A 24316-nucleotide genomic window follows, 5' to 3' on the forward strand; every position below is an offset into this window, starting at 1 on the left:
TGAAAAACAGAAAGAATTATTTATAGTGATAACACATATCGAATAGTGAAACAAGATGATGATTCTTTTGAAAGAATCTACAAGAAGGCTGGTAGATATAAATAAATTAATATTATATCACAATCATTCCTTTGTGTTTTTTAGGGGGGCCTTCTTACTGCCGACGCGTTTCAGCCGGTTAAATAAATCAACGCGGTCTCATCAGGGCATTTTCACTTTGTTCCTTGCTCTGAAAGAATTTTTGTGCAAAAAGGAAAAAAGAGAAAAACGTCTTATTTGTGTTCTATTCTTTCAAAACCATTTGCCCATTTCTAACGGGTGTCAGAGACACTAGTATACCTTATGCACGAGTGTAGCTGGATCCAGGAGGTTCAACAGCTCCCTTTTCTTATTTTATGTCGATGAAAACTCTGTAAAAAGAGTAGTATTTCATTCAAGAAGCTGGCTTAGAGAAGGTGCCTGCACTGCTTATTTAGTACATATCTGTTTCCTACCTGTGAACAGCGCCGTTTGTCTTGGCATGAAATTCCTATTGTTCTTTATGTCTTTGGGTCTGTGGCCTGCGTGATTGTTAATTTACGTGCCTGGGCGCCCCTGCATGGAAGGAGAGCATTGTTTGTACTTTTGATCAAGTTGCTGTGATATCATACTCTTACAGTGAATGTAATCAAAGTACCTTGTGGGGGGAGCGAGCGGCCCTCGCTCAGCGGATATTTCTATTTCTTCAGGTGCCCACACCGTTCAGCTTCAATCTGCTGAGTGACAACGGGGCGCATTACTAAATGTTTTTTACTCGCATTGCTTTTTAGTAAAAAGCGGTTTGCAGCAGCTGGTTCTTACCTTTAGGAAAAACGGGGAGTGAATCAAAGTCAAGGGTTCTCACTGCGCTGTGTGCTTCTCAGTGCATCTAGCGTTTTGCAACAACCACCATGTTGCTGTGGGCATGAATTATAGTTTTGGTCACATGACCTAGGGATTCTGGGACATGTAGTTCTGACATGTCATGGATTTTTTAGGGATGTTATTCTATTTGTAAAGGGCCATTTAAAAGGGACATCCATCACCCCCTGATACTCGCGCAGAGCACTATTTCATCATAAGTTTATTTATGTAGCAGACCAGTTTGGCCAAAGACAAGAATCAATAAAAAAAAATTGGTTAAAGTCTTGAGACCTCAGATAGTGTATTTAGCCCACTTTGGGTGCTATTGAATTTTAGTATCAGATACGCTTCTTTTGTAAGGAGCATTTTCTCAGTGTCAGGCGGGCACCTGCTTTGGTTAATGCTATATAGCACTGTCCATTTAAACTCTGTTTCGCGGTGGTTGGTCTCTGTAAAATGCTGCACCATGGGTGCATTCGCCACTTTGTTTTTCAGTCTTGATCTGTGTTGTGTAATGCGAGTGTTGACTTGTTGGCAGGTTTTGCCTATATAGATTTTGTCGCAAGGACATACAATCGCATACACCACATTACGAGACCGACAATTGGAAAATCCAACATTTTTCCATTTGATGTTATGGTGGGTGAAATCACTTCCTTCAATCGTTGTGTCACATGAAACACAGTTGCCACATCTATGATGGCCGGTGATCGGTTTCAGGCCCCATTTGGCCAACAGATCACTCTTTGGTGCCACTCAGGTAAACAACCAGGTGTGGTATAGGAAACTCCAGGAAGATCCATTGAAGCAAATACAAGGGACGATAATGGAACTGGTTCAGACAGGCGTTGACAATGGCTATGTGGGACCAAAGGAGGCAGAATTTTTGGTAAAAAAATGCCCCAGGACACCCATCTTATACTTCTTGCCAAAGATTCACAAGAGGTTAGATGACCCTCCAGGACGACCAATCGTCTCTGGGTGCGACTCATGCCTAGAGCCGATCTCTAAATATGTGGACTACTTTTTAAAGCCGTTTGTGAGCAAAGTCAACTCGTACCTTAAAGACACCACCGACTTTCTAGTCAAAGTCGAAGGGACAGAATTTAATGCCCAAACTGAGATCATGGTGACAATGGACGTCACGTCCCTTTATACACAAATCCCACAAGAGGAAGCCTTGGAAGTCATGGAAATGTACCTAGAAACTAGAGAAAGGCCCCATCGAGTGCCAACAACGTACATTCTCCAACTAGCGGAACTAACGTTGAAGAAAAACTATTTCCGCTTTAACGATGAGTTTTTTATTCAAATCAAAGGTACGGCCATGGGATGTCCCTATGCGCCGGAAATGGCAGTACTGTATATGGCAGAATACGAACACAAATTTGTTGAAAATAATAACCCTTTCAAGAAACACATCAAACAATGGTGGCGATACATTGATGACGTGTGGCTCCTGTGGCAGGGGAGCCACACTGAACTAATGGAATTTCACCATTGGTTGAATAATAAACATCATGACATTAAATTCTCTATTGAATCAAACAACAACAGGATGACTTTCCTTGATGTTGAAATCTCCAATGAAGGTGGCCATTTAAAAGCGTCTCTTTTTAAAAAGAAGACGGATAAAAACACGATCCTCCACCATGGAAGTGCACATCCCAGAAACCTCCGGGCTAACCTCCCTTATGGACAGCTCCTTAGAATCAGGAGGAACTGCTCTGAAGTAATTGATTATGACCGACATGCCCAAACATTTTGTGGGGAAATGACCAATAGAGGCTATCCTAAAAAGCATGCTCAAACACTCCTACAAAAGAGCTAGATACACACCGAGGGAGTGTCTGCTAAAACAAGATAAGAAAAAACCTGAATCAGACAAGATGGTTTGCATCACAACCTTTGGTCCAGACACTCATAAAGTGAGACAAATGATTCTCAAAAATTGGCATTTGTTGGAGGAATTGGAATGTCCATTTCCAAAGCCCATATTCGCCTACAAAAAGAACCAGAGTATAGGCCAACAATTGGTTCGTGCAGATGTGCGAATACAAAAACCAAAGAGTGATCTGTTGGCCAAATGGGGCCTGAAACCGATCACCGGCCATCATAGATGTGGCAACTGTGTTTCATGTGACACAACGATTGAAGGAAGTGATTTCACCCACCATAACATCAAATGTAAAAATGTTGGATTTTCCAATTGTCGGTCTCGTAATGTGGTGTATGCGATTGTATGTGCTTGCGACAAAATCTATATAGGCAAAACTTGCCAACAAGTCAACACTCGCATTACACAACACAGATCAAGACTGAAAAACAAAGTGGCGAATGCACCCATGGTGCAGCATTTTACAGAGACCAACTACCGCGAAACAGAGTTTAAATGGACAGTGCTATATAGCATTAACCAAAGCAGGTGCCCGCCTGACACTGAGAAAATGCTCCTTACAAAAGAAGCGTATCTGATACTAAAATTCAATAGCACCCAAAGTGGGCTAAATACACTATCTGAGGTCTCAAGACTTTAACCCAAATTTTTTTATTGATTCTTGTCTTTGGCCAAACTGGTCTGCTACATAAATAGACTTACGATGAAATAGTGCTCTGCGCGAGTATCAGGGGGTGATGGATGTCCCTTTTAAATGGCCCTTTACAAATAGAATAACATCCCTAAAAAATCCATGACATGTCAGAACTACATGTCCCAGAATCCCTAGGTCATGTGACCAAAACTATAATTCATGCCCACAGCAACATGGTGGTTGTTGCAAAACGCTAGATGCACTGAGAAGCACACAGCGCAGTGAGAACCCTTGACTTTGATTCACTCCCCGTTTTTCCTAAAGCTAAGAACCAGCTGCTGCAAACCGCTTTTTACTAAAAAGCAATGCGAGTTAAAAACATTTAGTAATGCGCCCCGTTGTCACTCAGCAGATTGAAGCTGAACGGTGTGGGCACCTGAAGAAATAGAAATATCCGCTGAGCGAGGGCCGCTCGCTCCCCCCACAAGGTACTTTGATTACATTCACTGTAAGAGTATGATATCACAGCAACTTGATCAAAAGTACAAACAACGCTCTCCTTCCATGCAGGGGCGCCCAGGCACGTAAATTAACAATCACGCAGGCCACAGACCCAAAGACATAAAGAACAATAGGAATTTCATGCCAAGACAAACGGCGCTGTTCACAGGTAGGAAACAGATATGTACTAAATAAGCAGTGCAGGCACCTTCTCTAAGCCAGCTCCTTGAATGAAATACTACTCTTTTTACAGAGTTTTCATCGACATAAAATAAGAAAAGGGAGCTGTTGAACCTCCTGGATCCAGCTACACTCGTGCATAAGGTATACTAGTGTCTCTGACACCCGTTAGAAATGGGCAAATGGTTTTGAAAGAATAGAACACAAATAAGACGTTTTTCTCTTTTTTCCTTTTTGCACAAAAATTCTTTCAGAGCAAGGAACAAAGTGAAAATGCCCTGATGAGACCGCGTTGATTTATTTAACCGGTTGAAACGCGTCGGCAGTAAGAAGGCCCCCCTAAAAAACACAAAGGAATGATTGTGATATAATATTAATTTATTTATATCTACCAGCCTTCTTGTAGATTCTTTCAAAAGAATCATCATCTTGTTTCACTATTCGATATGTGTTATCACTATAAATAATTCTTTCTGTTTTTCACTATCTCAAGATACATCATCACTGTAAATAATGTGCAAAAATTTTGTAGACATCTGAATGTTTTTTGTATTGTATGACTTAATGTATTTGTAAATAATGTAGAATCGTCATTTTTTGATTAATGATTATTTGTGTAGTGTTTTTTTCTCGTACATATCTAATTTCTTGATTTGAAACAACAAAAAAGAAAAAAAGCAAGGGCCAAAATAAATAAGCCTACGTAATCAGAAATAGTCCTGATTATTGTTTTCTCTAAATAACAAGCTCAAACTACAGGTTTGGGGGTCAAATTGTATGTTTATATTGTAATAGATGGTCCAGCCCCCTACATGACCCAGGACCTAACTCCTTTTGCTCTAGCAGACTGGGGAAGCCCGGCAGAGAGGAGCCGCTGCCGAGAGGAGCCGCCGCCTCCCCAGACAGCCGGTGAGTGCGGGCGTCCCCGGGGTCGCTCCTCCGCTCTAGGCAGTGTTTCAGCAGAAGAGCCCACGAGAGGCTCAGGGGGCATTGTGCGGTTAAAGCATACTAGGCGCCACTGTTGTTTTGAGGCTTCCAGGGCATTCTGTGATTGCGAGTCCCCCGAGAGGGACTCCAACAAAGGGGGCCATCTTTCTTCAGAGCCCACAAGGCTCCTACATCCCGTGGGCCATTATTGATAGAGGGGGCGTCGGGGCACATTGCCGGTGCCCGCCCCCTCCTGCTAAGTGTTTCCTTTGTTTTGGGCCATAATTGTTCGTCGAGTCCACGAGGGACTCCAACCAAGGGGGAGCATTTCTTTCAGGCCCGAGAGGCTCTTGGGTGCATTTGTGGGTGTTACAGCGGCCCCAGCTGGCAGCGGGCTGCTCCCCCCCAGTGAGGTGACAGTGCGCAGAGCCCACGAGGCTCCTTTGGCCCCAGTTGTTTCGTCAGAGCCCATGAGGCTCCAGAGTAAGCATGGGCGGATTTTGCGAATTGGCAATCCGCGAAATTGCGTATTTACGGATTTGCAATCCGCAAAATCCGCGAACTCTCGTGAATTTTGCGGATTCCTTTTTTTTGTGTGTTCGCAAGTGTTTCTGCCATTTCGCAAGGGTTTTTCACCAGTTCGCAAACGCGAACTTACTTGTCGGGTAGCAACGGTCGCGACCATGTTGTTTCTACGTCTGGTTCATCACAGCACCCTCTGTTTCACCACTGCCACCCTCTGTTTCACCACTGCCACCCTCTGGCTCACCCATGCCACCCTCTGGCTCACCCATGCCACCCTCTAGTTCATCACTGTAGATTATGGGGGGAAAAGCACACTTGCCCTGCCTCAACTGACATGAATGAATTAGGGGCTGATTAATGTGTCACTGAATTTGAACTTCCAGGCTGGCACCTGCTTCCTTATCTGTAATTGCTTTCTGTTGCAGTGTAATTTTTTTAACAGGACCTTTGTTGTATACTTGTAGCTATTCTCTGAGCCTGCTGTGAGGGTCAGAGCAGGGTCATAGAATAGTTGCAAGTAGGCAACTGAACTCTGAAGGGGCCCCTCAGGAAGCACTACAGGGAATGGTTACTAATGATAAGATTGAACTTTTGCACCTGCTGAGTGCTTTCAGTTTTGCAGAAATCCAAATATCCAGCAGCATCCACAAAAAGTAATCCTTCCAGGCACTACAGGGAATGGGTACTAATGATAAGATTGAACTTTTGCACCTGCTGAGTGCTTTCAGTTTTGCAAAAATCCAAATATCCAGCAGCATCCCCAAAAAGTAATCCTTCCAGGTCAAGATCCAAATCAAAGTGACCAGCACATGAAGAAAGCACTGGGAGGAGCCTGCTGGACAGGAACAGGAAGTTGGAGACTGTGGGGCACTTCCTTCCTCCCACCCCCCCCCAAAATGGACTCCTTGCAAAAACAAAGTGCAGCCAAATGTCAGCCTGAGGAGTTATTCTGATAAAAATCATAATTTTCAAGGTTTATGCTGCCTGCTGGTGGATTTCTTGTGCGAAATTGCAAATTTTGCAATCTCGCAATTTTCGCAATGTTCGCAAGTGTTTACTCCCGCGAAATTGTATAGTATTCTAGTTGGCAAGTGCGACCAAGCAAAAAATCCGCTTCGCACGGATTTACGAATTTTCGGCAAGTTCGCGAGAGTTCGCGGATTGTGAATTTGCCAAAAATCCGCGAGCGGAACCGATTTTACGCCCATGCTTACTCCAGAGCCCACAGTTCTATCGAGCCCACGAGGCTCACATGTTGGTTGGGCCCTATTGTTCCCCTAGAGCCTACAGAGAGCCAGGAGGCACGCTGTTGCCAGGCTCGGTTCTTATAGCTGCCCAGCACTTAGTGGGCAGCTGCTACGTTTAGGCTTGGTTCTTTTGCGCAATCTCTTTTGGCTGCCTGCACAGCCTGCCCTGACATTGCTGGACACAGGGTGTTTAAGCCCCTGAGAGGCCAGTTGGCCTGGGGACAGTTCTGTTGTTATACCCTTGCGTGGGGTACATGTTTACCCTATGTGATCTTTGCGAAATTGTGATTTACCTTCCTAATGTGATTTCTGCATCATGTGTAATGTTTTATAGCTCTGAATGTATGTGATGCTTAGGAGGTTGTTTTTCCTAGTATAGGGATGCTAGTGAGTTCATGATTCCCTGCTTGATATTCTCCTAAGGTGGTTACTGTTGTGTAGATGGTACTTACCTCTTACCAGTGGTTACTGGTTGTGTGCTTTATTTTCTACTTGGTGCTACAGTTATTATTGTCCTATGTGCTAAGCACTATTCCTAGAAGAATTATTATTCCTACAAAGTGCTATTTCTAACAAGTATTCTAGTTCTAAAAGTGCTTATTCCTGGCAGTGGTCCATGTAGCCCTGTACTGTACATACATCCCCAGTAAATTCTGCCCGTGCCTGTTGGCACATTGTAAAATGTGTGTTTTTATCTAATGTGTTTGGTATAATACAAAGGCTATTTTTATACATAACCTTGTGTGGAGTTTCCTTTGCGGTGGGCCTTGGGTGTTGTTGCTGGGGGTTTGTGCGCAAACACTTAACTTACATAGCCTCCGGGATAAGCCTTACTGCTCGTGCCACGTTACCTAGAGGGTGAGCAGGGGTTATCTTTGGCGTATAAATCCCTTGCCCTGACTAGAGTGGTGGTTTCTGCACAACACAATTGCATACATAAACAAAACTGGACATTGATATTGCTTTCTCACAGGAAATGCACCTCAAGAGGTTAGAACTAGGTAAATGAAAGCTTAGATTGAGAGGACAGTGGTTGAACTATTCCTTTAAACCACACCTTCGAGGGTAGAGATTTTTTTATAAGGGAATCACAGGCTACTGCCTCTTTATCTCATTCATTACTCACTGAAGTAGCCTACCAACCTATAGACTCCATTCAGACCTGTTTCTCCAGAAGACAGAATAACCCAAAATGGTTGTTTATGGACCCTCACACACCCTATTGGTGTTAAGCTGCATCATTGGGTCTCACCCTGTGTACTATAAACTAAGGTGGGCTCAACCATCCTTCAAGGAGCTCTTTAAATATTATTCCTAGCAGAGTCTGAAAGATTAAAAATACCTAAAGGACACCCCGGTTTCTCTTTATTCTTGTGTGCCTTTGGTATACCTGGGTGTTCTTGGTGTAGGGTTACTACCCTTCCGTCGTACCTTCTCATCGACATGTTTCAACACTCTAAATTGCCTCTCAAAAGGTCACCTGCTTACATCAGGACTAACATTAAATTGATGCCCTGAATGGATATTTAGGGGCCCATTAGGATGGCGGGCGGCAATCCGCCCGCCATCCGCACCTAAATTCACCCCGCCAAATTAGGATGACGGGGGGGACCGCGGCGGACGGAAAGACCGTCCGCCACTTTTCCGCCCCGGTTGGTCGGAAAAGGTGTAATATGGTGCGGGGTGTCTATGAGACACCGCCAGCCATATTAGCATGGGCATATACAAATGCATATACAAGGCATGCATTTAAAAGGCATGGGGAGGCACCCTGCGGGGGCCCGTTGGGGGCCCCCAGGGACTCCGGGGGCAGTGGGGTGTGCACATGCATTACAAAGTACGACGTGGCAGGCACCGCGCGGTGCCTGTCACGTTGTGCTTTGTAATGCATTGCATCTATCTTCAGCATTGCGGCGGGTGGTGCATTCAGCACCGCCCGTCGCAATGCTGAAGATACAGGATGCGCCCGCCACTGTGGCGGGCGCACCCTAATACCCCCAACGGGACCCCCACCCTTATGGCGGGCGGTCCCTAGACACAATAGGATGACGGGCAGACAAAGTCCGCCCATCATCTTAATGGGCCCCTTAGTGTTCAGTTGTTTTAGTCCCTCGTCTTCTTATGTAAGTCGTGGACACACATATAATACAAAAACATATATCCAGGCAGGCCCACTTGCCTGTATATGCATGAATGGGGGTCATGTGGTGAAATAGTGTCGTGGGTTAGAAAGGAGGGAGAAGGAGGAATGGAGCAAGTGTGCCAAAAGCACAGGTACAAGAGAAGCTACTGGGAGAGAAAGGACCTCACTATGTGGCAGACAAGGCAGACTACATGTCAATCATGATGTTAATCACTTATGAAAGTTGCTGACTGACATACTGGATGGCATATAACAATTCCCCCATAACACACTGCTGACATATGGTGATGCTAGGAGAGCAAGTTGTCCTAGCAGCATCATCAATGCTTAGATAAACAATAGAAGATAGATATATTGCTCTTAACGAAAGCATGGGAACAAGTTTTTTGCGTGAGAACTCAATGCCAAAGTATAGTCCAAAATACTGGACTACTTTTAAAAGTCTGCAGCTGTCTGGGACTAGGGGCCTGTTATTCTGCTGGTAGGCTGATTTATTCTTATGTTGAGATTAGGAATTTCAGTTTTTTTTCTCACCACTCTATATCTTGTAAAGCACCAACTGGAGATACTTCATTTGCTTATTTCTGAATCTCCAGATATTCTATTTTTGACAGAGTCCTAGATGACAGATGACTCAATACCTGATATCCTAGCAGCCCTCCCTGAAAATGTTTACTTACTTAACACCAATCTCCCACAGGGGACAAAAGGAGAGGGGTGGCAGCAATTATCACAAAACATCTCTTAATAGACAAACTATCCTCATTTTCACTTCCAGGGGTGGACAACTTAGTGATTAAATTAAGCTCCTCTTGCTCGCCTTTGCTACTTATCCTTATGCATTAACCAGTGGGATATATGCAGAATTGTCCTCAGCTAGTGGCTGCGTCACTCTCTTAGTTGGCTGTCTACTACACAAAGATACTTCTTCTTGACCATTTTAACTATTGGGGAAACAAAACAAAAGTCAGTAGTGGCCAACTATCTTAAGACCCGACTGACACTCTAACAACTTTAATCTTGGCCAACATGTATTTGTACCTATCCGCAATAAAGGTCATACTCTTGATCAGGTTTGGACTTCCAATCAAACCATTCCTCGCCTCACTGTTGCTCCTTGCATCTGGTTAGCTCATCATTGCATCCAATTCACTGTACAAAACCTGTCCATCACAAAAAGCCCTACCCATCTGGGAACTTCTACCAAAAATTGGAAGAGCATAAACTTAAATTCACTTTGTAATACATTGTCCCTTTCTCCGCCGACTCCCACAGAGAACCTGAAGGATACTAAGGAAGCCTTATCTGACTGGCTTATGCATGCTTGTAACACTCATGCCCCTGCTCATAAAACCAAGTCCTTACACCGCCATGGTTCTTGGCCGAGCTGAAAGCTGCCAAACGTAAACTCTGGCAAATAGAGCTGAAATGGTGTCAAAATTACCTCCCCGGGGGGGGCAGAGCAATGTACATCTAATATGTAAAGACATACAATAAAAAGTAATATTACAGGAAAAATCTACATTTTTCTCAAATAAAATTCTCAACTCTAGAAATAAAACCAAGGCCATTTTTGAGCCGGTCAAATAATTTGCTGATCCGGATATACTATCCCTACCTATGGCTCCTACTCAAACTCATAAAGTAAAAAAAAAACAGCATTCTATCTAGCTCTCAAACTTTTGACATATCATCAGAAGATAGAAACCGTATGGCTTTGGCAGCCTTCTCAATCATCAGTAAAGAACACCTCTCCAAGCTAATGGCTACAGTCAAGACTGGCTCTCCGAATAATATATGTCCCCCTCACATCCCCAAAAAATGTTCACAATTTTCAGGCATAGTCACCTCTTTTTTTAACTTATCCGTCTTCCAGGGCAAAGTCCCTCACTCCTTTAAGGAGGCTGTAGTGATCCCCCTTTCAAACAAATCTGGAGACAAACCCGCAACTCTAAAGAACTATAGCACAATTTCTTCACTTACATATTTAGCTAAGATATTGGAGACACATGTAGCACAATACATTTGCTATTTCCTGGAGGAATCAGGCTTTCTTGACTCCCATCAGGCTGGTTTCCATCCGGCACATTCTACTTAGTCAGTAATCCTGGCTCTATTGGAAGACATGAGGAAGGAGGTGGATCATGGGATCACTCAGGGTATGGACCTCCTTGATCTCTCAGCGGCATTTGAGATGGTCAATCATGCTCTTATGATCAATTGTGTCAGCTCTAGAGAGCTATGTGACACTGCCCTCAAGCGGTTGGCCTCTTTTCTCAAAGATCATGCTCAATCATTCTCTTTCCTACCTTATCGGTCTGCTGAAGTCCCTTTGGATTGGGGGTACAACAGGGATCTTCCCTATCCACTTTCTTTCAATTTTTACATCCACTCTCTTGTACACTTCCTTCAGCAGCAAAAGGTGCATATTTATAATTATGCTGATGACATACAGCTGATTTTAACCATTGACAACACCACAGACTCTGTAGTGTAGTTCCAATATCCCTGATAGGCTCTGCGCATTGGAATAATATACACTATAGTTTTGACATACGACTGAGGTCAGTATGTCTCTATTGAGTACATTAAACTTAATTACTTGAATGTGCCAGCTAACTCAGAGGTCACTAGAAACTACTCGAGTGAACAAGAAGGGATTAGTTTCTGACAACCGCTCAAACATGACAACTTAGTTTTTCTTAGAGTCGGAACAATCTCAGAATCATGGAAACAATAGATAACCGTATCACCCCAGTCAATCGTGCATGCTTCATTTCTACAGAGTTGCACAGTAATAGATAGACGGGCGTTTCAATAAAAAGGGTTTATTGAACAGTCTTATTTCTCATGCAAGAGATATGAACTGCTACAATCGTAAGACAGAATGCGAAGTATAACATGTACAGCAATAGCAGTAGAATTAAATATTACTGCAATAGCATGGTCTGTAGCTATGAAATATATTCATAAAATTACATATATAAATAACACAGTCTAAAATACTCATCTGGTGCTTCTAAAATAATCCTACCCCAGTGTACCTAACCTAAGTGCAGTACGAGGGAAGAAGTAGGTGCTGTTTAGCCATAGTCTAGTGGAGCTATAGTTCCCAAGAGTCCCTCTAGGTTCTAGTCTGCTTCATACCTTAGAATTAACGAGGTTGGAATCTCTTTCCTGGGTCTCGATCTCTAACACCCCGCAAGGGGAGTCAGAAACACTGGAGCGGAATTCTCAGTGAGGAGGATGGCAGCGCCTGGTCAGTGCGTCAATTGGTACCTGGACTTCCTTCTGAACTTGCCGTGGCGAGTCGTTCAGGCAGGCAGTCGAACTGTGGACCGAACCGTGGTTTGCCATGGCAAGTGAAGGCATATTTAAACCTTGAAGGTGTCAGGAATGCCAGTATTGACGTAAAAGTCGGGCATAAGAACGTCATGAATGAACCCCTAAGAAATAGATGTTCATGCATACTAAATGAGTTCATGGAGAAATCAATATCCAAGCAAGGAGAAGTCCTAAATGCTTATGAGTCTGGTTTTCCAAGAACTTGTTGTGACGTAGATGAATGGATGTAGGTGACCATGCCTGTATTTGGTTAGCATGAGCAATGCCTAAATAAGGGCTGGATTTCTATGCCTAAATAAAGGCAATGTGAATTGTACCTATACAAGGGCATAAATCGGGAAATTCATACGGAATCTAAATCGACACACAACAACTCCAAAGCATTTTTGTCAAAACAATTTGCTGTATATTCGGTACTGGATGAACTTTCACCAGTTGAAGCTTAATTTGGACAAAACCGAAGTGGTGGTTATTAACAACAAACTAACCCACTGGAATCCCTCCTTCTGGAACCTCTGAATTGGGCACCCCTCCCTTGCCTAAAAATATGGTGAAAAGCCATGGATTTCTCATTCTTGAGGTTTTGTCTCTTGAACCACAGATTGCACCTGTTTTATCTTCTGGTTTCGTCCACCACAGAAGAAGCTGTCATTAAATTACTCATTGCTGTGGTTACTTCTCGGATCGACTATGCCAACAAACTCTGCATGAGACTTCCTACTGGTCTCCACAAAAAGCTGCAATTAGAGAAATCAGGAAGCTTAGCTGTTTTTCTGTCAGACTGATGGCTTCAACCCAGATCTGTGACTGGGGGTGAATGTCTGAAAAATGTCAGTGTTCCGTACATCATCTCATTCGTGTTTGCTTTGTTCGGCCTAAGTTGGAAGGGAATGCCCAGACGTGTGTCCTTTGCTCACTTTGCCACTGGATTCGAGCTAGCCTGGCTGATGAGGGATTACCTCGAAACCTGTCAGAGGATGCTTCGTTCAGGTCCAAGCAAGACCTGGCTTGGCATTTTGGGCTAGACTATTCCCATGAGGGTAAGGGACAAGACTCATGTAAATATAGCTGGGTCTGAACTAGGGCGGCAAAGTGAGTTAAAGAACGGTGATGGATTCAATCCACTAATACTTCGCACATTGAACAGCGGCAGGAAGCTCAGCAATATTTTTTACAACTTAAAGAAGACAAGAACAAAATGCAAAACTGTCTCTGGGAAGTGACAAGTAAGATGGGGGGTATTAGACAAGAAGTGGAAGAATTGCAGCAGAGGGTCGTTTTAGTGGAAGAACAATCTGTCAGTACAGAGCTACGCTCTTCTCGCCATGAAGCTGAGATTGGAGAACTGCGTAATAAGCTCGATGACATGGAGAACAGACAGCGGAGGCAAAACCTCAGACTTTTTGGAATTCCGGAGGGCTTACAAGGCTCGGACCCTCGTGCCTACATAGTTAAACTATTTCAACGTGCTTTCCCGGAGCTCGCCGACTGGGATTGGGACTCACAATTACAAAGAGTTCACAGACTGCCTTTGATAAATAGAAATAAAGGATGTAAATTCCCCCGGCCATTCCTGATTTTTTTCGGGAATTTTTTGGTTAGACAGGCAGTCACTCTGAAGGCAAGACCCAATTCTCCGGTTGTGACAGAAGATGTTACTTTTTTTGTAAGGTCGGATCTATGCAAGAGTACAATGGACAAACGTTGGAAACTATGACAGCTCATAGATCCTTTTAAGGCTTCAGGAGCTCAGGTTTTTCTTCAGGAACCGGCTTGTTTAAGAGTTATCAAATCTGGGCATATATATTATCTTACTGACCTAAAGGAAGCGGAGAGTACACTCTCAAAGATTAGTGCAAAATAATGGAATGTATAATAAGAGATGCTTGAATAAGAAAACTTTTCTTGTGGCCAGGGGTCTGGTAACTATTTGACTTTGAATTTTCTTAGCGGAGTGATGTAAGCCATTATCCCTTTTTTTTGTGATGGAAGGGGATCTTTAGACCGCTGCACCCTTAGGTGGCTGCCCCTTCAGCAGCAGCGGGTTTAGAGGGGGGTTCCCTTTAGGTACTCAGGGGAGGTAGGATGGGAGCCGGTAATTGCTGACGAGCGCGCGACTACATTAATTAAATCTAATAAAGGCCCCAATGGTACGTTGATTACTCAACCCATACAAATATTGGGACAGTTTGTCTCATATTGCGAAAAGCTGTACACTCCCTAGCGTTGCTGTACTGAGGATAATATACAAGCGTATCTTAACAAGAATTTGCCTGCAGGAGAATATTTAGACCTGGAACATATTGGCCTATTGGAGGAAGAGCTTACAATTGCATCTCGCTATTATGTCACTCCCTTCTAACAAGGCTGCAGGCGAAGATACACTCCCTATAGAACTTTATAAAACGTGTGCGGAGGAGCTTTTGCCACTTTTTTGCAGAGTTAATAATTTTATAGGGACTACAGGAAAAGCTCCAGATTCTTGGAAAACAGCTAAAATTATGTTTTAAAAAAAAAATAAAAATAAGCCACCTGCGGAGTGTGGGTCTTATAGACCCATATCTCTGATAAATGCCGATGTAAAAGCGTACTCCAAATTTCTGGCTACACGATTAGCCCCAATCATGCCACGGTTGGTTAATAAGCAACAACACGGGTTCGTCGTAGGGAGGGACACCACTACTCATGTCAATATGGCAATAACCGCCTTTGACGTGGCTGCAACTAATCTCACCCAGCTAGGTATGATTCTCTTAGACACAGAGAAAGCGTTCGACCGAGTGGGGTGGGATTACTTGTGGGAGGTTCTGAAGCGGTTCGGCCTAAAAGGTCGTTTTCTGAGAAGTATTCAGGCACTGTATAGGGACCCTAATGCTAAAATAAGTTATGCGGGGATAATGTCATCTAATTTTGCAATTCTAAGGGGTACTCGGCAGGGATGCCCGCTGTCACCTCAGCTTTTTGCTTTGTCTATGGAGCCATTTATCAATGCTCTTCAAAGCCAAACTAAGATTGTACCTGTCCGACATGTTGATAAAACTCTTAAAATTACAGCTTATGCTGATGACTTAGCTATTTATACGCCAAACGTGGCGGACGCTTTCTTGGGGATTACGGAGGAAGCTAATGACTTCGGGGCCATTTCTGGCTATAAACTAAATATTAATAAAACCCAAATGATTATGAATTATCAATCTAATATTCCAGTGTTGGGGATGTGCCAAGCTGCAGTATATCTTGGGGTTAAAATCTCGGCCAAGATTAAAGGAATAAATGACCTTAATTATGACCCTATGTTAAAGGAGGTGGCAGGTCTTTTGAAAAAATGGCACAAGATCCCGCTGAACCTCCTCGGTCGAATTAATCTTATTAAGATAAATATCTTGCCGAAATTCCTATATCTTTTCAGGTCCATTCCTTTCCGTGTTAACAATCTTTTTCTTAAAAAATTAGATGGCATTATCAGTAGCTTCATTTGGGGCTATAAAAATTCCCGTAGATAAATGGCAATTTTAAAACTTTCAATTGATAAAGGCGGTCTTAATATTCCTGACTTTCGAGCTTATTTTTTTGCTTCTTTTCTGGGTCGGCTTCGCAGTCTGTATGATGCTAACCATCAATACTTTTTTCACCAATTTATGCTGGGCAGAAATGCGAAACAATTCCTGGCAAGGATTCAAGACCCAAACTATTTTAAACGGGTTAATTTTAAGACTGCGAGAGATGCAGTACGAATCTGGAGGATGATATTGGCTAGCTGCGGTACTTCTTTTTTTCATATGACTGATATTTTTATAGATAGAACAGGGCGAGACTGGGCAAACTATGGCATTAAGACACTTGGGGATCTTTTTGGTACGGACGGGCTTTTACAATTTGAAACTTTGAAACTTTTGTACAAATTACCTGAAATTATGTATTTTAAATACTTGCAAATAAGCGACTTTTTAACGCACAGGTTGAGGATGCAAGTGCCGAGTGACTCTGTTATTTGGACTTGCTTATACTCGGCAAACAAGAAATCTCTAATTAGCCTGGGATACAAGTGTCTTAGCCAAAACAAAATAGATGATTGCCCCAAACTGGCAATGAAATGGACGGACAGATTAGGCTTTAATGTAACCACCCAGAATATCTCAGCTGCCTTAGGGAACATTAACAAAGGGGTGCATTCCTCAAGTTTAATGCTCCAGTCCTACAAGACAATATGTCATTTGTACTATACACCGCTGAGAATTTCTAAATGGTCACAAAATTGCTTAGGTAACGATCGCACTAAATGTCCTAAGTGTGGTCTGGTGGCAGCGGACCTAATACACATGATTTACTCCTGCCCTTCACTAACTAAGTACTGGTCAGCCACAGAAAATATTCTTATACAAAAACAATTGATTAACTCTGCATTATCGGCTGCCGCAGTTTTATTGGCTATATATAATTTCAATTGTACTAACAATGTCTTGGTGAATATTATTTTGTCTTGTGCCAGACTGGTTATAGCGAGAGCTTGGATTTCTCAAAATCCTCCTCAAACGATTGAGTGGTGGGCTCTGGTTAAGGAAATACATACTATGGAAGGCTCACTGGAACTAAAGCAATGGCGAAGTTTGTGAAGATTTGGGGTAACTTTATTTGAAACATGCTCTTCTGTAATATATGCTGGCAGGAAAGAACAAATTTGTTAATGCAATGCAGGCTTTCATTCAGGGACGGGAAAGCCCCCAGCTTAATCTATTGTTTTTTTTTCTTCTCCTCTTTTCTTTGGTTGCTTTTTTTTTTTATATATATATAAGATGTACACGAAAAATTGTATGCAATATTCTGACTATGATTTACTGTACATAGGAATGTATTGACATTATATTATTTTGTAATTTAGTTTTGCAAAATTACCTTGGCTTGTTTGTCAATAAAAAAAAAAAAAAAAAAAGGATTCAATCCAGATCCTTGACTGGAGGTGAGAGTCTGAAAGTTTTAGTTCTCCGTACATCATCTCTTTGCGTTTGCTTCTTTCAGACTCGACACTACCACTTTAAGCCTCTAATGAAAAAGCTTTACTGCCTTCCAATAGCTCAGAGAACTGTTTTTAAAGCAGCATGTAGTGCTCCATGGTAAAAGTTCTGCTTTTGTGTCATCTAGAATCCAGTGCTACACTCCCAATCGTTGCATAAGATCTTCTCACCACAACTTACTTTCAGTGGCAAGATATAAGAAAAAGAGACTTGGATGGGCCAGCTTCTCTTTTCTGGCCCCCACACCTGGAATTCTCTCCCTCCTGATATTAGATAATCTTCTAAATACTGGAGTTCTAGAAAACTCCTAAAAACCTCGCAGCTCCAAAATGCTTATGTTTATTCTGGTTTAGTTGTTGTCTTTGTTACCATTGCCAAAAGAGACCTGATGGTGAACATGCGCTGTGTAATGTCCTATGATATGAAATAACACATTTCTAGGGATACCTGATTTTAGTTAATACAGAACAAAATATTCCATATAACATCTTTAACAGCTGATCTAATCTCCCAGAAACATTATGAAAACTACCATAATCAGGCCTGAGGCGACGTGGGACATGTATGATACAGTTAATAATTTTGAAAAGGTTCTATAATTCCCAAACTGTGTCTTTTTAATCTAAATCAACTGTTTTATTCATTTATATATGAACTAATCTGGTAACTGGGAATATGCAGCACTTTATTGAATCCCTTACTGCGTTCATTGCACAAACTGCAGACATTGAATTGCGCATTTTTGCACAGAAATCTAACCCTATACCCCCATTGTCTGGAGTGTTGTAACTTGAATCTTGCTATTCTAATTGCCATTCTTACTAACTTTTAATGTATTAAGAAGAATGATATTGTATTATTTTAATTTGTATAATTTGATGATCTATGCTTTCCACACTACATCGAATAAAGTTTATTTATATTATTATTTTTGACAGCTAGGGGGCTGTATAAGATCTTGCGGGAGGTACCTGGTTATTTTCCAAGATAGCCCAGTCCTGATACAGACTTAGTATATATGTTCTGGAGTTGTCCAGATTTCGAACATTACTGGGTAGAGGTGTGAAAGCTGGTTAAGGAAATCACTGGGCAGTACTATAATAACACCCTGGTAAGACTTTTGTTGAGTCTGTTTAAGAAGCCAAAGCATACTAGGCACAAGAAAAGGTTTGCTGATTTAAGGGACGATTTACATGTTGGAGCAGAAGGAACTCCATCACAATGGCAATGTTGTGCCCTCCCCACCAACACAGTGTCTGCCATCATTTAAAGTGTTTTGGCTACTGCCGAAACTACTACATCACCAATGTAGCCACACTTCTCTGATGGCCCAATGGAGTAAGGGCTATTGCAACATTGGCTATATGTCTGATCGCCCAATTAGGAAGGGCGGACGTACAGCCATTATTTTTCTGTCCGTCACCATCAGGTAAACCCTGGCAGTAAGGGAGAGTAAACATTATAAAATGCCCCCTCGCCACAGGAGATTACCTCCATGGAAGGGGGGCATTATTTGTTATTATTTTCAGAAAGAAAATCCCTAAAGAAGACCCTGCTTTGGGATTTTATTTTTGAATGTTGACTTAAGAATGACCCCTTTATAAAGGAAAGTAAACCTGGCCTGCTATGCAAGTGGCTGTTTCAATGAATAAACAGACTTCAGACCATTTATCTTTTTTGCATGGTCTGGGTAATTTAATTACCAACGTTTTTTTAAAGGAAGAACATTTCACAAATTCAACATTTTTTCAAGAAGTGTCCGCGGAAAGACACACACCACCTAATTCCGTAGTTTCAAAATAACATATTTAACATATATTGTGCCCATAATAAATCACATGTATTAAGACAAAACATTATGAAACAACAAAGCCAGTCAAAGATTTAAACCATAAGCAACAACCACTTTTCCTAGTGCATCAAATTACATACAAAAATACAGCGGTTGTTGCACTCCTAGGTTAACATTTTTAGATCCAATGAGCATAAAATTCAACCAACATCCTACACCTGGACAATTATTACTTAAATAACCCAGCAGTAATGAGAACGCTGACGCGTTTCAAATCCCCTATTTCTTTATAGGATTCTCATTAGGGCTGAGGACTGGATAGGACTTTTTCTGGAAAGACCAGAACGAATTTAAAATAAAATATAAAGCAGTATGACCTGAAAAGCACTATGAGCGGAAAAGGTGAAGTTAAAAAAATGAAGCATAAAGTTTACTTTCGCTTGTTTAGTAAAGGTTCTGGCTTTTTACTGTCAAACTATAGATTCAAGTATTACAAACTGTGACTTACATTTGGGCAGAGATTCGGTGTGAGAATGAGTTCTTGTTTGTTCTATTAAAAAAGAAAAAAGAAAGAAACATGGACTGAGTTCAGATTTTATATTGTGTGGCAATCAAATGCATGGCCTTAGCTTATGTTTCCAGCAATGAAAGTCACTTACATTTGCTGTTGCGTCTAATGTGGTGAAGGACGAAGGAAAAGTAAATTAGGTTCCTTCCGTGTTTAGAGTTTTACTCTGCATTCGATAGTTGCAACATTGTTGCAATGAATCCTGAGCTCTGTCGGGCAGAGAAGAGAAAGAAAAGCGATGTCAATTTCACTCGTGTTAGGCTTCTGTTAAAGAGAAAGTCCTTTCAAGCCATTTTTAACTTGCTCTGACTCGACCGTGCATTCGTCTCACAGCTGCTGCTTGCTATCGGATTTCCATTTTTTGCTGAGGTTAATGTCATGTTTGTCGAGCGCAAAGAATTATGGTACAAGTCGGCCCAAAGTGGTCTTGCTGATTTATTGATTTTTTCTTCCAATTTCGGACAATTCATTAAGGCTGTGTATCCCGTTCTGAATGATTCATTTCCAAAAAATGGGAGACCATTGGGGCAGTAATAACTTTATTCTTAATCCGTGATCTATATTGTGCCAGTCTCTGTTGTACTTCTTGATTCGTTTTGACACCATAACACTTTTGAGATGGGCAGAGAATTGAATAAACAGCATTTTTCGTTTTGCAGTTTGAGAAATCTCCTTGGCACCATTTAATGTTGCGGTGTACAAACTCTGTCCCTTCAATGGTAGTGTCGCAAGCAATGCATTGCCCACATTTGTGATGTCCAGTTATGGGTTTGATATTCCAAAGGGCCAGCAGGCCTGCTTTTCGGAAAGGCGTTATGTCTGCCCGGACGATTCTTTGTCCTATGCTTGTATTTTTTCGCATTTCGAATGGTGGTGGTTCAAAGGATTGATCCATATTTTGAAGGATATGCCAATTTTTTTTGATTAATTTTTTTTGTGATTTTTTGGTATGGGGCCAAAGGTTGAGACGCAGACAAGTCTATCATCCTGAGTTTTTTCTTTCTTTGTAAGCAAAAGGTATCTTGGTGTAAAGTGTGCACGCTTTCTGGCATATTTTAATATTTTTTTTTGGCTACCCTCTATTTTTTAGTTGGGCTTTGAATGTTTCAACATGTAATGTGAAATCTTCCAGTCGTGTGCAATTACGCCATATTTGTAATAATAAGAATGACCCCAGCATGAAGCAGAAACAGGTCTCCCTTCCATATATACATAAATTAGCCCCTTAGTCTGGTTGTTTGTCAAGTGACAAATAGCAAAGCCGTGGAAAGCTGCTCAAACCCTTGTCTTAGCACCTGGTTGAGGGAATTGTTCAAATGAACTGTGGCAAAGGGTTACACATTAGTGAGTTACCAGAGATACGCTAAAGAAAGGTAAATGTAACCAAAGGAACAAGATAATTATTCTCTTTAATGCCAGGACAGATGACAGACCACCTTTAGAAGGTAGGCCTGGAATTTAGCAGAGGTAGCACTAGAAATCAGACAGTGGAACAAGATATAGATTTTGATAACCTGTAAAGAAGACGTGGGGGTGAAAATATGGTCCATGTTTGTTGGGTGATTCACATTGATATAAATGGGGTACACGCGCCAAAATATGAAGGTTATCATGTTTGATATGGATGGATATGAGGGGACCACAACTGTGATTGATTGGCAGTGTTCATTGCACATGCCTCACTGCAGTTGCGACAATTGAAGTAAGAGATACTTGCCCTGTCAGATTTCAGATGCAAAGTCTGACAGTTGATCATTGTGATGTTAGTGCAGTACGTGTGAACATGTAAATGACATAAAATGTGATATTGTGTTTGACTTGTATGTACACTGACACAATTAAAATAAATAAAAACAATAAACACTTGTCTGTTGACGTTAACATATCCTTTTCACAAGAAATAAATCTGTCCCACTGACTTTATCAATACATTTTTATAATAAACAGATCTAACTTATATCCTTTGTAATTGTCTTACAACCACAACCAACAAAACCCTGCTGTATTGATCATACGCTCTGGCATAAGGCAATCGGAGAAGAATAAACGTCGTAATAATATGATTATCTAGGAGACGTTGTTTCATAGCATCGTAGTAACATCGTTTGACACTAAAGAGAAAGGACCATCTATAACAGTCTCATGTGTAAGACCAAAAGGTAAAAAAACTAAACTATGCTTGATAAAGAGACTGGCTCAAGCAGGTGGAATGGTGGATAAACAACGATCACAGCTTGTTGAAGAATAAGCAGTACATCTGTGGAAGCATACAGCTTTTAAAGAATCAAAAGCTGTACTCGGGTGAAGCAACATCTGCGCAGCGTGCCCTGGCCCAGAATATGAGAAAGCAAAGCAGGCGTCAAAAAAGCTGAGCACGAGTTGTCTTTCTTTTACGTTGTCCCTATGTATTTCACTTGTGGAATGCTATGCTGTCACCTGGCATGTGGCATTACATGCCAGTCCCTACCTAGCCTGGTGCTTGCTAGCGTTCCTGTACACTAATAAACATTTACAATCAAGCAGATTGAAGCTCTCTGTGCCCAAAACCTACAACCTGATAATAGGCAGAAAAAAAGAATATGGGCAAGGACTGTTGACGATGGTCAGGTAGAAGGAGAGGACTGCACCCAACGGAAGAGGTGCTCCTGCTGGATCCTTGAGCAGACATTTTAAAGTGAGTCATATATTTTTATTAAAATCCTGTCCTGTCCGCAAAATACGTATTTTTAACCAGTAATGAGGTAAGACGGAACGACAGAATAATTCTAAGGTAAATTATTACTGGTTTATTTATGAAACATATAAACTGAAATTATACATTTTGAAGCTCCTCTGTGCGTGCAAGGTGCTACATAAAGGTGCGCTATCTCAATTAAAATACTATTAAGATCAACATACCTATATCTTTTGTAGAACCTGCAGACAATATGGGATCTGTTGTGCTAATAACTGCTCCGAATAGCATGCCTTCAAACCAACTAAATTCGTAGCCATATAATTTAATAGATACCAATGCATGTAAAGCTGTATTCATCAAAAATCCAGGAAATGCAAGAAGAAGTATCTGTAAAAAGAATGATATAACCTCAATCATGAGATCATTTTTCACTTTCAAAACTCTCGGCTTCACACAACGCACACACACGTGATCAAGGCAAGTCGCCGAAACGCGTTGTGTGAATAAACTGAAGACTTAAAGTTTACTTCTGGATTGTTTGTGGTTCCTGAGAGCGTACTTTATGTGGACATGTATATGGAATATATATATATATATATATATATATATATATATTCACTGAAAAAACCATAGGTTATAGACCATATATAGTTAGGAATTAGCATTTACAAAACCTTGAAAATTCACTGAAAAAACCATAGGTTATAGACCATATATAGTTAGGAATTAGCATTTACAAAACCTTATTTTACTCACACAAAACCATTGAAATTCCATATATAGTTAGTTGCACTAACTATATATCGCGCACCCGCAATCCACTGCTGATGATGTCACATATTACATCATTCATGACATGGTCAGTGACATCACTGTTGACATCACTGATGACATCTCAAATGACATCACTGATGACATCACTGATGACAACATCCAGTGACTGTATGTTTCTGTAAAGTTAAAATATGTCTTACATATTGAAGAATGAGTAGATGTATAAGTGTCTGGACGAAGGATTTAGTAGGTGCATGACTGAATGTAAGAGTGAGTGATTAAATGTGTCTCACTGAGTGCATGGGTTAGTGACTAAACTGTCTTAATTTGTGCATCATTATGTCTTTTGTTCTGTAAACTGCTGCATGTGTTGATCAGTAGCTATATGAGTAACTATATGGGTTATTGATTGATTGTCCAAGTATTTGTATGGGAGACTGAGTGTGTGTGTGGCTGGCTGGGAGATGTGTGACTCTGTGCAGATCAATGTGTTCTTGTATCAATGATTGTATAAGAGAGTAAGTATGTGTTAGTATATGTTTGAAAATGTAAGGTACTCTATGTTTAACTGTATAGATTAGAAAATGGAAGTGTGATTGATTCTTTACAGGACTGACTAGGTGTGTGAGTAACTCCATGGATGAGTGGCAGAGTGTGAGTGTCTGTATAGGTGTATGAGTGCATATGATAGTGTTGTAAAGATGAGTGATTGTATGTATGAATGATTGTATGGGTGAATGAGTGAATGTGTGTGTAGACGTAGGAATCAGTGAGGGCGTATGTAGTAACTAGTATTGGTGTGTCAATGGTTTAAAAAATTATATTCTGTATTTAACACTGGGTGTAACAGAGGTTATATTAAAGTGTGAGGAGATGCATTGTATTGTCACATGAATGATATCATCAGTGATGTGACCATTGATGTCAAATGAGATGTCATCAGTGATGTCATCAGTGATGTCATTTGAGATGTCATCAGTGATGTCATTTGAGATGTTATCAGTGATGTCATTTGAGATGTCATCAGTGATGTCATCAGTGATGTCATTTGAGATGTCATCAGTGATGTCATAAGTGATGTCATTTGAGATGTCATCAGTGATGTCATCAGTGATGTCACTGACCATGTCATGAATGATGTAATATGTGACATCATCAGCAGTGGATTGCGGGTGCGCAATATATAGTTAGTGCAACTAACTATATATGGAA

The 24316-nt window shown here is 41.4% G+C and overlaps 1 protein-coding gene across 1 annotated transcript in view; it reads right to left on the reverse strand.

Moving 5' to 3' along the window:
* LOC144823935 (sperm-specific sodium:proton exchanger-like) overlaps window positions 1–22707 on the reverse strand; it is a 5382759-nt gene extending 5360052 nt beyond the window's left edge. Inside the window, exon 1 of the mRNA XM_078682869.1 lies at window positions 22552–22707. Within this exon, the coding sequence (XP_078538995.1) occupies window positions 22552–22687 (136 nt within the window). The 5' untranslated portion in view covers window positions 22688–22707. The remainder of the gene's footprint in view (window positions 1–22551) is intronic.
* Between the last annotated feature and the right edge of the window lie 1609 nt (window positions 22708–24316).

This window comes from Lissotriton helveticus, chromosome 3_1 (genome assembly GCF_964261635.1).
Source record: "Lissotriton helveticus chromosome 3_1, aLisHel1.1, whole genome shotgun sequence".
In the NCBI taxonomy this organism is placed as follows: Eukaryota; Metazoa; Chordata; class Amphibia; order Caudata; family Salamandridae; genus Lissotriton; species Lissotriton helveticus.